The sequence below is a fragment of the Peromyscus leucopus genome, chromosome 6 (genome assembly GCF_004664715.2).
Source record: "Peromyscus leucopus breed LL Stock chromosome 6, UCI_PerLeu_2.1, whole genome shotgun sequence".
NCBI classification, from domain to species: Eukaryota; Metazoa; Chordata; class Mammalia; order Rodentia; family Cricetidae; genus Peromyscus; species Peromyscus leucopus.
The window spans coordinates 67,648,648-67,661,567 of NC_051068.1; the positions used below are offsets into that span (position 1 = coordinate 67,648,648).

General features: G+C 52.4%; 1 protein-coding gene across 3 annotated transcripts in view; it reads left to right on the forward strand.

Moving 5' to 3' along the window:
• The window catches only part of Adar (adenosine deaminase RNA specific), a 40,870-nt gene that overhangs the window by 25,281 nt on the left and 2,669 nt on the right, over window positions 1-12,920 (forward strand). For 2 of the 3 annotated variants that reach the window (XM_028890901.2, XM_028890898.2), the window contains exons 3-14: window positions 356-536; window positions 1,635-1,783; window positions 2,324-2,462; window positions 2,578-2,762; window positions 8,147-8,372; window positions 8,612-8,783; window positions 9,345-9,438; window positions 9,958-10,080; window positions 10,321-10,454; window positions 11,700-11,882; window positions 12,301-12,413; window positions 12,680-12,807. In XM_028890901.2, coding sequence (XP_028746734.1) covers window positions 356-536; window positions 1,635-1,783; window positions 2,324-2,462; window positions 2,578-2,762; window positions 8,147-8,372; window positions 8,612-8,783; window positions 9,345-9,438; window positions 9,958-10,080; window positions 10,321-10,454; window positions 11,700-11,882; window positions 12,301-12,413; window positions 12,680-12,807 — 1,827 coding nt within the window. The remainder of the gene's footprint in view (window positions 1-355; window positions 537-1,634; window positions 1,784-2,323; window positions 2,463-2,577; window positions 2,763-8,146; window positions 8,373-8,611; window positions 8,784-9,344; window positions 9,439-9,957; window positions 10,081-10,320; window positions 10,455-11,699; window positions 11,883-12,300; window positions 12,414-12,679; window positions 12,808-12,920) is intronic. The other variant, XM_028890900.2, reaches the window with a different exon arrangement.

Sequence of the window (12,920 nt, forward strand, 5' to 3'; positions counted from 1 at the left end):
AGCTTGACAGCTTGAGCTCGATCCTCCGAACACATGTAGTGAAAGGAGAAAACTGACTCCCGCATGTTGTCTCTGATCTACACACACACACACACACACACACACACACACACACACACACACCTTTAAAAAAAAAAAGACACCCTTAATCCTGGTACTCGGAGTCAGGCAGGAGGATCTCTGAATGTGAGGCCAGCCTGGCCTGTATGGTGAGGTTCAGGACAGCCAGGGCTACGTGGAGAGAGAGACCCTGCAAGGCAGTCAGTGTGGCAGAGCATTCTGGGGTAGAGCTCTCTTGACTGACCAGGGGGATGACCCAGTCTGGCGCTGACACATCTAATAACTTTCCGCCAAGCTTTAAATTCCAGGTTGTCATCAACGGCCGCGAGTTTCCCCCAGCTGAGGCCGGCAGCAAGAAGGTGGCCAAGCAGGACGCAGCAATGAAAGCCATGGCCATTCTGCTTCGGGAGGCCAAAGCTCAAGACGGAGGGACCCCAGAGGAGCTGTCCTGTCCCATGGAGGAAGACTCGGAGAAGGCAGGTGTTTCCTCCCTGGGGCCGGTGAGGAAGGGCCTGCTTGGCTGCTGTGTGTCAGGCTCTGACAGACTCTGGAAGCTGTCCTGGCTCACATAGTCAACACTCCTGAGGCAGCACCCTACCGTCCTCACCCCTACGGTCCTCACCCCTCCCGTCCTCACCCTTACCATCCTCACCCCTACCGTCCTCACACCTCCCATCCTCACCCCTCCCGTCCTCACACTCCTACCTCCCCTTCCCTTTTAGCCCGCTCTCCCTCTGCCGTCCTGGTCTGATTGTATTTACGAATGTCGGGGTTGAAAGAACCAAATGTTAGTCAGGGTTCTCGGGGAAACAGAACTTACAGAACTAATCACGGAAAGAGGGTTTCCTAGCCAGGCACACGGTATGGTCAGAGCGCTCTAATGAGGCCGGCTCACGGCCGGGGGCTGAAATCTGGTAGCTGCTGAGTCCCTGAGGCTGGGTGCCTTGGCAGTCCCAACCTGGCACTGAAGGCCTGAGCCGTTCCTCTTGGAGAGCTGCTCTCACGGACAGAAGAGCCAGTTCTGATACCTGGGAGGGAGGCAGCAGCAAGCACACCGATGAACTCCGCAGTGTGAGTGACGGCCAGGCAACAGAAAAACAGAGCTTTTATTGCCCGTGTCCTTTTGTCTGGGCTGTTGGCATTTAGGAGAATCTCCTCACGTCAGCTAAGCTATCAAGACAGTCCCTCAGACGTGCCCACGGGCCAGTCTGACCCAGACAGCACCTCACTGAGGCTCCTTGCCTTTGGTTTTGAGCTGTGTTGGGTTGACAGTTAAAACTGACCATCACAGACCTCGAATCCACTCTCCTCTCTTAGAAGGTCAGTCACCCCTTCCTGTGCCCACCGCATCTCCTTTGGAAGGCCACTCCTAACATTTAGTTGTCTAAGTCTGTAATTGCAGCATTTGGCAGGCTGAGGCAGGAGGATTGCCTCGAGGTCAGGGCCAGCCTGGACTATCGGAGAAGCCATTGTTTCAAAAGAGATCAGGAGGGAGAGATAAAGTCTCAACAGCCCACTGCTTCCTGCTCGGGTGGTCTGATGAGTCTTGTCTTGTGTCTTCTTCTTTTCTCCAGCCGGCAGAGTCCCAGCCCCCCAGCTCCTCGGCAACATCCTTCATCAATGGGAAGAGCCCAGTCACCACGCTGCTTGAGTGTATGCACAAGCTGGGGAACGCCTGCGAATTCCGCCTCCTGTCCAAAGAAGGCCCTGCCCATGACCCCAAGTATGTCTTATGTGTGGTGTCTCCTGTGGAGGTCTCCCCGAAAGTAGGAAAGACACTCCCCCCTTGCAGCCTCGGAGATGAGAAGTCGTTCCTCTTTATGGTCTCTCCTGTTGCAGTCTGGAAAGAGGCCTTCAGGGCCTGGCTGCTGCTATGAAGCAGAGAATCTGGGATTAGGAGTTCGAGGGACCGAGGACTAGGTAGGGTCACAGCGTGGACAGCGTGGCGGTCACTGTTGGGACAGAAAGGTTGAGGATCTGGGCATGCCCTAGCGGCCCCCTGCTTGAGGGTTCCGGCACACACTTGTTCAGAAGAAGGCTTCCTGGCGGGTGTGAGGAGTGACCCTGGCATGTTGAGTGGTTAGCCAGGTCAGTAGAGACCCGGGGCAGCGGGCGGGCGGGGCGCACTAGCTCCCCCAGGCCACAGTAACTGCACAGAGGTGGTGTGTGTGTAAGAGCAATGAGTAGTGGAGGATGACAGCCTGACGGGCGAGCAGATCCCTCAGCCCAGCCGTTGTGATCCTTGCCCGTCGTTTCCTCTAAGGTTCCAGTACTGTGTAGCCGTGGGAGCCCAGACTTTCCCCACTGTGAGTGCCCCCAGCAAGAAAGTAGCAAAGCAGATGGCCGCAGAGGAAGCCATGAAGGCCCTGCAGGAGGAGGCAGCCAATTCCGCTGATGACCAGGTGGGCCATTGTCCTGCTCAAGTTACAGGTCATTTGTTCAGCGTGGGCAGGTGAGGGTTGTCTTAAGTCCCTCTGAGTTTTCTGACATGTTCCTCTTCGGCTAATTCTCCCTTAGTCTGGAGGTGCGAACTCGGAATCTCTTGATGAGTCTGTGGCACCCAACAAGATCCGGAGGATTGGTGAGCTCGTCAGGTACCTGAACACCAACCCCGTGGGCGGCCTGTTAGAGTATGCCCGCTCCCATGGCTTCGCTGCTGAGTTCAAGTTGATCGACCAGTCCGGACCACCTCACGAACCCAAGTGAGTGTCTTGGTCCTGGCAACAACCGTGTATCAGCGGGTGAGGGTGGCTTGTAACCTCAGGGTAAGAAGTGATGCATGTTAACTCTGACTAATAGGAGGGCAGGTTGTCTGCACAGCCTAATGCAGACATTAGGTCAGCCATCTTGAGAATCCAGTCACTGGTGCAGAGAGTGTGAGCCTTTCAGTTTTAGGAGCTAATTTTAGCTTCATACAAAGCCATTCAAATAGTTGAAAAGGCATTCAGTGAAAAGTTTGGTTTCTACCCTTTTCAAGTGCCCTTCTGTAACCATTTTTACTCTGTGTGTGTGGGTGTTGTGCTTGCATGTGTGTCTGTACCGTGTATTCACGGTGCCTGTGGAGGCTAAAAAGGGCCAGAATCCTAGGAACTGGAGTTACAGATTTTAGTGAGCTGTCATATGGGTGCTGGGAATCAAACCCAGAGCCTTTGGAGGAACCACTCTAGCCCTCCCATATCCATTTTTTTTTTTTTTTTATTTTAAAAAAGTAACTAAGGAGAAAAATCTCATAAAAAAATCACCTGGGGCGGGGGCACTGGGGAGAATCAGAGTTAGGAGCCCTAACAGCTCCAGCAGAGCACCCAGGTTTGGTTCCCAGCACCCCCATGGCAGCTCACAACTGTCTGTAACTCCAGTTCCAGGGGATCTGACACCCACTTCTGACCTCCATGGACACTAGGCACACACATGGTACACTTTCATCCATGTGGGCACACATCCGTGTGTGTGTGTGTGTGTGTGTGTGTGTGTGTGTGTGTGTAAATTCTAATTTTTTAAATTATCTTTTGGACCAGCAAGATGCCACATTGAGTAAGGGTACCAACCTGATGACCAGAAGTCTATCCTTAGGACCCAGAGAGAGAGAGAGACTGATCTCCACAGATTGTCTCTGGGCACCACACATTCACCATATGTGTGTGCCTCCACTAACAAAAAAAAACAACCTTTAATTAAAACTATTGTCTTGCTATTTAAATTTGTCTCTTTTAGTAGTGCTGTCATTGATGTTACCATGTCCATATTTGTTTGCATTTCATTGAACTGCCTCATTTGACACGCCCCATTTTCTTTTAGAGTGTTACTCTTCCGTCTTCTAGAGCTTTTAAAACAATAAAACCATTAGCCCTCTGATGATCATAACCCAGTTAAGAGCCCCCAAACTAACGGAGCCCAGAAGAGTTCCCGAGCACCCCCACTTCGGGGTACCTTTGTCCTGTGTGGAAGCTGGCTGGGAAAGAGGACATGGCCTCTTGTCTCTCCCTACAGCCCCCTCTCTTCTTTAAGCCTGGTTACAGAATAGTGGGAGCATCCTTGGATTCCTGGAAATTCAGTCATTCACCTGGGACGTACGAACTTGGGAGCTGGGATTGAAGATGTGAGGGTGCGGCTGCCTTGGGACTGTAGCCGCGTTGGACCTGCCGTGCGGCTGTCCTGGGGAGGCAGATGCTGATCCAGCAGCTTTCGTTTCCGTCTCATCCGGCCTTTCCTTTGTGTGATTAGTGCTGCATCCACTCTTCCCTCTCTTTCTTGTGACCTTAACCAACGTGTCAGCTCTGACGTGTTGTCCAAATCCTGGAAAGCGCTGACGGTGTCTCTCCACAGACCTCTCAGAGCTCCGGATCCCTGTATCCGGTGGCACGCTTTCACTCCTGATCAGATAGACACCTGCATGGCTTGTCCTAGGCTGAGATCCAAGACTCCCTATCTCAGTAAACAGTACCACTGCTTACTATCCTCGAGTCTGTCCAAGGTAGGATGTCCAGTGCTGATAAACACCATGGCCAAAAGCAGCTTCCAGTTAGTCCGTTGTTGACGGAAGTCAGGTGCCTGAGAGCTCAGCCTGCTTTCTTACACAGCCTGACCAGGCATGGCACTGTCCACAGTGGGTCAGGCCCACCCACGTGGATCTTTAATCAAGAAAATGGCCTACAGACTTCCCTACAGGCAGTCTAGATGGAGGCATTTTCTTAGTTGAGGTTCTTCTTCCTAGATAGCTGGAACTCGTGTGAGGTTGGGGAAAAAACTAGCTGGGACAAACCCCAAGGATAATTATGCCTTCCTTTCCCACTAGACAGCTCCTGAGTTCTGTTGGGTACATTATTTTCTGGCGAAGGACCCCTCTGCTTTTTACTTTGGTGTTAGTGCCCTGGTCTAAGCCACCGTCTTCTGCCGTCTGGTCCATCTCAGCTGGTTTCTGCCATGTTTACTTAACACTGGTGTGTAGAGCCCCTTGTGTTAGTATAGTAGCCTGCAGTCACTGAGAAAGTGTGAGATCACACTTGCTAAGTCTTGTGGAAGGGCTGGACTGCCCTGAATAAGGATCTGTTGTGACCCAGCTTTCACTTCCTAGGGGAGAATTTCTCCCAAGACGTGATGCTCAGGCATCACTTAAGATGGTTGAGAGGAAACAGGATTCAGGACAGGAGACAGACAGCCTGTATCCATTGGTACTTCATCCATCGACTTAAACAAGTGTAGACTAGATTTCCTTTAAATACACCTGGGTTTAGTCTTAAGCAACATCCCCCACACTAATAGTGTCTGCACTGAACACATGCAGATACTTACTGTTATTCCCCGAACCAGATAAGGTAACCACTTCTTATGTAGTACTTCCACCACATTGTGTATTATAAGTTACTAGAGATCATAGAGGCACGCAGCAGAATGTGCATGGCTTATTTGCAAATCCTGTGCAGTTTTATTTCAAACACTTGAGTGGTCTGTGAGTCTGGTGTCCTTGGGGAATCCTAGAACCATCTCCCGTGGACACCAAGGCAGCTGTGCGTCTCTAGGCCTGCGGTGGGAGGACAGAGCTAGAAAAGGGACTGAGCGACGCTCTGGTGGCTGAGCAGGGAGTGAGGAGAGGCCAGGCCTGTACCAGCTGTTTGCAGAGAGGGCCTGCCTTGTGGGTTGTTGCTTTACCTCAGAAGCAGTAGGATGTCGTGAAGGTTTGGGTGGAGCATCCGTGGTCCTCTCCACACTCCTGTCCTTTATTAGCGCTTTCCTGACAGTTTTCGTTTTCTCCTTTGAGAACACTTTTCCAGACCTGTGCTTCAGATTCCACCGGAATCCCTGTTGGCACTCTAAACTGGTAACTCCCTTCCCACTTGAGAGAACAAAGACTTGGTCTTCCCCGGACCAGACCTCCTGCCTACCTTGCTTCCGTCAGGAAGGATGAAGGAAGCATCTCTCCTCCCCTTGTGTGCGTGAGGACTGGTTGTCTCTCATCCTCTCCCCCTTGCCTCTCTCTTGCTGCCTGTCTCGGCTTACTGACCTCAGCCCGTCCACAAACTCATACCATCTTTGAGAGCCTGAGTCCTGCCCTTGCTTCCCTGCAGGCTCTACCCCATTTCTCTGCTGCTCTAGACCCAGACCTCTCAAAAGGACTGTTTATGGTCACTGGTGTGCTTCCCACTCCCTCTGAGGGCTGGAGAGATCGCTCGGCAGTTCTGAGTGCAGACTGCTCCTGCAGAGGACCCGAGTTCCTGGTTCAGTTCCCAGCACCCACGTGGCAGCTCAGAACCACCTGACTCCAGCTCCCAGGGGTCCCAGCACCCTCTTCTGGCCTTCCCAGGCACTGCACAGATGTGTATACACAATTGAAAATAAAAATAAAATTCGTCGCACTTTAATAGCACTCGGAGCAGAGCAGGGGATTTGTGAGTTGAGACAGTGGCAAATAAAATAAAATAAAATCTCAACTTCTGCTAAAAAGCCTAACCGCTAGCTGAAGTATTAGTGGACATTTGAAATGTGGCACCAGGGTCTGAATTAATCATACATCTAATCTTTTAGTTCACTTAAAATCTGGTAGCCTCATGTGGTTTGTAGCTTCCATATTAGCAAAGCACGGCTCTAAAGGATTCTAATTTCATAATTAACAAGCTTAATTACATTCTGTTGTACATACACAAAATATGTGTGTATAGTGCTCATCCTTTCCAAAGACACAATGGCCACAAAATCCTCCTGCTCTCCAGAGGCAGAGGCCCTGTAGTTTTCCCTGCTCGCCCAGACCTTCCCCTGCTGCTCTCAGGGATTCTGGATTTTGCCCACTGGCTGGCAGAGACCTGCCAGCATGGGCAGAGAAAGGAACAGAGGCATTCATCTGCTTCGTGACTGAAGGACGGTGGGAAGGTCAGTGTGGGTGGCAGTCTGGGCTGTGTCTCTGAGGCACCATTGGATTATCCAGAGCTAAAGTTTGCATTGGGAGCTGACTGAAAGCTAGGATTCCAGGAAGCTGGTAGGTTTCCAGGCTTCTGTGCTCTGGCTTCCCTCTGGATTTGTGGGAGCCTGCCTCAGGAATAGTGGGGACCCCTCCCTACTTCGGAGCCCATGTCTGTTTCCTCCCTCCCTCCCTCATCCCCCATAGCTACCTCCAGCCTGCTGGAAATGGACAAATGATCCCTTCGAAAGCTTGACTCCTTGGCCTAAGGCAGACTGCAGTCACCTTTCCAAGGTTGTCCGGAGGTGTGCAGGAAACAGAATTGGAGACTTTAAAAATCCGACGGCATTAGGAATACAGCTGAGTGGTAGAGCACTTGCTTGGCCTCCGTGGCGCCCCAGTCTTGGAGTGGGAGAATCAGACCGTGCTAAATTCCTGGGTATTTCTACTTGAGCGACTAACCCTTCTCATTTGTGTGTCCATGGTTGGGGGCGGGGTGCTAACGTCATTCCTCGGTCACCATCTGTTTTCTACTTTGGTTTTTATGTTTTTCAATTTGGAGGCAGGGCCTCTCACTTGGCCTGGAGCTTGCTGACTAGGTTAGGCTAACTAGTGTGCCAGCCCCCGGGATCCTGGCTGTTGCTGGAGTTGCAAGCATGCTGCCCCACCATGCCAAGCTTTTTTTGTGGTGGAGGCGGGGATAGAACTCGGGTTCTTGTGCTTGCAAAGCACGTTCTTTACCAGCTGAACCATCTTCCGAGCCTGTACAGAAACCTTTTCAATACTCTCTCATCTTCCCTTGTAATAAGGAGCCTTTGCAGGTAACAGTACAGACAGAGTTTAATAAGATTATATGAATTCTATGGTCACTTCCAGTTTATGAGAAGTGGTACTGTTTTCCCATCTATGATAATGAAATGAAATTTGCTTTTAAAATATGTTTATAGTTCTGATGGGTCTGGTTAGAGGAAAGACTAAGAAATAGTAGCAGCTGATGTCTGGATAGCAAACAAACAAACAAACAAAACCCATGTAATTCATGAATGACTGAAATCTGAGGATTGCCCCCGGGTGAGACCAGCAGGTCTGTGTGTTTGCAAGAGTGGACCTCATTCTAAGGAAAACCAGCCTTCCCTACGTGGCCGTGGCCATCAGGGCCTGCCACTGCTTGTCCTCATTCTCATTCTCATCCCACAGGTTTGTTTACCAAGCGAAAGTTGGGGGCCGCTGGTTTCCAGCCGTGTGTGCGCACAGCAAGAAACAAGGCAAGCAAGACGCAGCCGACGCAGCCCTCCGAGTCTTGATCGGGGAAAGCGAGAAGGCAGAGCAGTTGGGTTTCGCAGAGGTAACCCCAGTGACAGGGGCCAGTCTCAGAAGAACTATGCTCCTCCTTTCCAGGTCCCCAGATGCACATCCAAAGACAGTTAAGACATCTGCTTTTGGTGCTCTCTTTTGGGGGTGGGGGGTGGGGTGCTGCTTGCTCCTCCCCAGAAGAAGTCGGCCCTTGACTGTGCCGTAATTATTCCTGGGCTTCAGTCTCGGTCTCAGTAGAGTGCATGTCTGGGGTGCTAGACGTGGGCTGGGAAACGATGGCTCCCTGCCGGCAGACACACAGGACGCGGGCGGAGCTCTGGGGTCCTGACCCCGCGCCTGTCCCCACAGCTGCCTCTCACTGGGAGCACCGTCCACGACCAGATAGCAATGCTCAGCCACCGCTGCTTCAACGCCCTCACCAACAGCTTCCAGCCCTCCCTGCTCGGCCGCAAGATCCTGGCCGCCATCGTCATGAAGAGAGACCCTGAGGACATGGGTGTTGTGGTCAGTCTGGGGACAGGTGTGTGCACCCTGAGACACTGGCCTCTTGATGAGAAGCAGGTTCTTCTCAGGAGTCATTGTGAACAAGTCCAAAGGGGAGGACAAAAAAACTCCACGTAGGTTGAATGTCTTCAAAGTTGCTGACGTGATGCTCAAAACATCTTTGAGTTGGGGCTGTTAAGATTTTTTAGTTAACTGCTTAGCAGTAAACACGACATAAATATCCCGGAGTCTCTGAAGTCTGCCTCTGGCCCCGCCCATGGCAACTAAGGGGCACTCAGATTTCTGTTCATTTTAACTGCAGTCAGCTCAGATTTGGAATGAGTTTGGGGTTTGGCTGGGATTTGTTTTGGCTTTGAGGCAGGGTAGCCCAGGCTAGCCTCAAACACCCCATCCTCCTACTTCAGCCTTTCAAGTGCTGAGGTTATAGGCATGCACTGTGCTGCCAGGGATGGGTTTTTCTCTAAGTGAAAGAGTGCAGAGTCCAGAATCTGTCAGCTCAAGGCCATCCTGCCTTTAAAGTCTTCACCTGCCTCACAGCACTCTGATGGCTCCGGGTTTCTTTTGATGACCTTCCCAGGGAATCGCTGTGTGAAAGGGGACTCTCTCAGCCTGAAGGGAGAAACGGTCAATGACTGCCATGCAGAAATCATCTCCCGGAGGGGCTTCATCAGGTGAGCAAGGTGGTCGAAGCCATTTAGCTGTGGTGGGGCCCTCCCGACTCCCAGTCCACTCACCTTGAAACCCCAGCAAATTGTCAGCAGTCAGTCCCTTTTGTGACCTGGCTGCATCTTTTCAAAACAAAGTGACCTCTGCGTCCTCAGGCCTTAGGAACGAAGCAGCCTCTTCTTCCATGTGAGAACGTGTGCTCCACCTCTGTCCCTGCCAGCTGTCTTCTCGGGGTCACCTTTAATTTATGAAGGGCAAGAGTCAAGGAGAAGCAGCAGCTAGCCCTGTTAGGTCTTGAATCAGTCTATTCTGCCTGGAATCCTGGGTGGCTGCCCCAAAAGCTGCCTCTTATGAAATGCAGAGGTCTCCTGCAAAGAACTTGCCAGTTCCTCTTCCACCTGAGAAGCTGGAAGCTGTGTACCATGGAGGCCTTTCCTTCCCTGGACTCGAACCAAGGGCAGAGTGTGGAGGTGTGTTCCCTGCCCGGACTCGAGCCGCCTCCTAAGCCAGCTTTCTCTCGGTAGGTTTCTCTACAGCGAGCTGATGAAGTACAACCAGCATACTGCCAAGAACAGCATATTTGAGCTTGCCAGGGGAGGAGAGAAGCTCCAGATAAAAAAGACAGTTTCTTTTCATCTCTACATCAGGTCTGTACCCCTGGCTTGGATGTCCCCGTGTTCCTCTGGCTCCAAGCCCCGACCTTGTGCCGTAAGCCGTGTCGGCTCTGTGTCTGCGGTGCACGCCCAGGTGGCAAAGGCATTCCTGCCGCCCACTACCCAGCTAGGCTTAAGGAAATACCCCTGGCTTGGATGACAGGTGGTTTCAAGGCCCATGAGCTGGAGGGAGATCTCTAGGGGGGGGTTCTTAACTAATGCCCTTGTTGGCAGCACGGCGCCATGTGGAGATGGAGCCCTCTTTGACAAGTCCTGCAGTGACCGTGCTGTGGAAAGCACAGAATCCCGCCATTACCCTGTCTTTGAAAATCCCAAGCAAGGCAAGCTTCGGACCAAGGTGGAGAATGGTGAGTGACAGGCGACCTCCCAGGACCACCAGTGGGCAGCAAGGCAGCAGCGTGTACATGGGGAGAGCAGGTTCTGTGTGGAAGCCTATAGCCTGGGAGAGCAGGGCATCTCCAGGCTGCTTAGGAGGCAGAGGGGTCCATGGAGCCCAGGAAGAGTCCAGCTAAACATAAAATGAGAGCCGCCCCCCTGTGTCAGTGGTCATGGGAACGAGGTGTGCAGAAACGAAGAGAATGGATGGGAGGCGGGGTCCACTGAGCTGATGGGTGATGCCAGCGTCCTGAGCTCCTGCTCAGGCTCTGCCCTGCCCTCCAGCATCCTCTCTTCTGTCAGCCAGTGTCTCCTCACATCACCCTTCACGCCTCACTGTCATCCAGATGGTCCTCAGACAGTAATCAGGTCCCTTCCCCGAAGGGTGAACACAGCCACCATACAACCCATGCTCTGCTCCCAGAGGCTCACCTAAGGAGTGAGGTGTCTGTCCACAGAAACGCATGAACAGGCGTGCTTATGGTAACAGTCCCAGTGGCTAGAGTGGACCGAACACAGGTACCCATACCCGGATAAATGGCTAAGTAAAATGTGATCTATCCATATGATGGGATATTATCTGCCATAGAAAGGGATGAAGTCCCGACACCTGCCACAGCATGGACTTTGAAGACATGCTAGCTGAAAAACAAGTCACAGAAGAACATTTGTCATATGATTTCATGTCCTAAAGGGGCAGAGTAGAGAGGTCCACAGACAGATCCAGGAGCGGGGAGTTGCCGGGCAAGGGACTTGCTGGTGTCAAAGGTTTCTTTGCAAGGTGACATGATGCTCAACAACTGATTGTAATGACGGAACAGGTGTGAAAACACCTGTTTTAAGTGGGTGGATTGCGTGGTGTGGCATATGAATGGTAGCTCCATACAGCTGTTCAGAAACAATATCAAACCAGCCGGGCATGCAGCACACTCCTGGACTTGGGCGACTAAAGCTAGAAGATCAAATGTTTGTACTTGGGGTACACAGCAAAACTGTCTCAAAACCCCCACGGTTTGGGAGGTGGCCTGGTTGCTAACATGTCTGCTGTGCTACAGATATCCAGAACCCAGCCTCGGCAGCGCACACCTGTGGGGCACATAGTAGGTGCTGTAAAATATGCGCAGTCAATGGCCTATGCCTCGGGAGTGCACATAGTGTGCCCGGGATGGGGTTTGGTCCAGTGGCCTTCGTCGGGCCAACTCAAGTCCTTCGTGCAGGGGAAGGCACCATCCCTGTGGAGTCCAGTGACATTGTGCCCACGTGGGATGGCATCCGGCTTGGGGAAAGACTCCGTACCATGTCCTGTAGTGACAAAATTCTCCGCTGGAACGTGCTGGGCCTGCAAGGGGCACTGTTGACTCACTTCCTGCAGCCTGTGTACCTGAAATCTGTAACACTAGGTAAGGGACTGACTGGGAGCTGGAACCCGCCTGTCCTTGGCTCAGATCCCAGCAACCTCTGGGCCATGTTGTCCTGTATTCCTGTTCCTCCCTTCCCAAGTAGGAACGGGGTCTGAGTGGCAGGGAAGGTGGGCATGGGCAGCAGATTGAGGGAAGCCGTGCCGGACTGGGTCTCGGGACGCGGTGAAGCCTCTTAGAGCCCCCTTGTCGTCTTCTCTCAGTCCTCTGCCTTAGGTCCTTGTGTTTTGTGTGTAGGTATTTGATGTCCCGGTGTCTTGTGTGGCCACAGTCAGGTGCTTCCCATCAAAGGAGCGATTTTCCCGTCCTGACGACGGTTTCTCCCAGCTCCTTGTGTGTCTCTGCCTCTGGGGAGCGTTTGGGCAGACCCACGCGCAAACTGGCTTTTCTTCTCACCCAGGTTACCTTTTCAGCCAAGGGCACCTGACCCGTGCTATTTGCTGCCGCGTGACCAGAGATGGGAAGGCATTTGAGGACGGACTGCGCTACCCCTTTATTGTCAACCACCCCAAGGTGCTCTGACCTCATTCTGTTTGCGCCTGACACATACCTCCTCCTCCTCCTCCTTCTGAAACAAAACTGCACTGTGGAAAGAGGAGCCTTTGCTGGGTTCCTTCCTCCCTTTGGGTGTCTGGGCTTGACCTCTCAGTCTGAAGTAAGTCAGCTCTCAAGGGCAGTGATCAGGGTCTCGTCCTCCTTACCCACAAGTCTTCATCCCTGCTCCCAAACGTTTGCTCGGAAAGGGTCCCCTTGCTTCCATCCCTCTCATGGGTTCCTAGGTCGGCCGAGTCAGTGTGTACGATTCCAAAAGGCAATCCGGAAAGACCAAGGAGACAAGCGTCAACTGGTGTTTGGCCGATGGCTACGACCTAGAGATCCTGGATGGCACCAGAGGCACTGTGGATGGGTAAGGAGGTGGGATGGCACAGGAGAGGCCCAGCCAGGCTTGCTGCCAGACTCCCAGGGCCAGGCCCCTGCCGGCTAGTCTCCAGAGTTAAGGGGCGTCCACCTTCTGCAAAA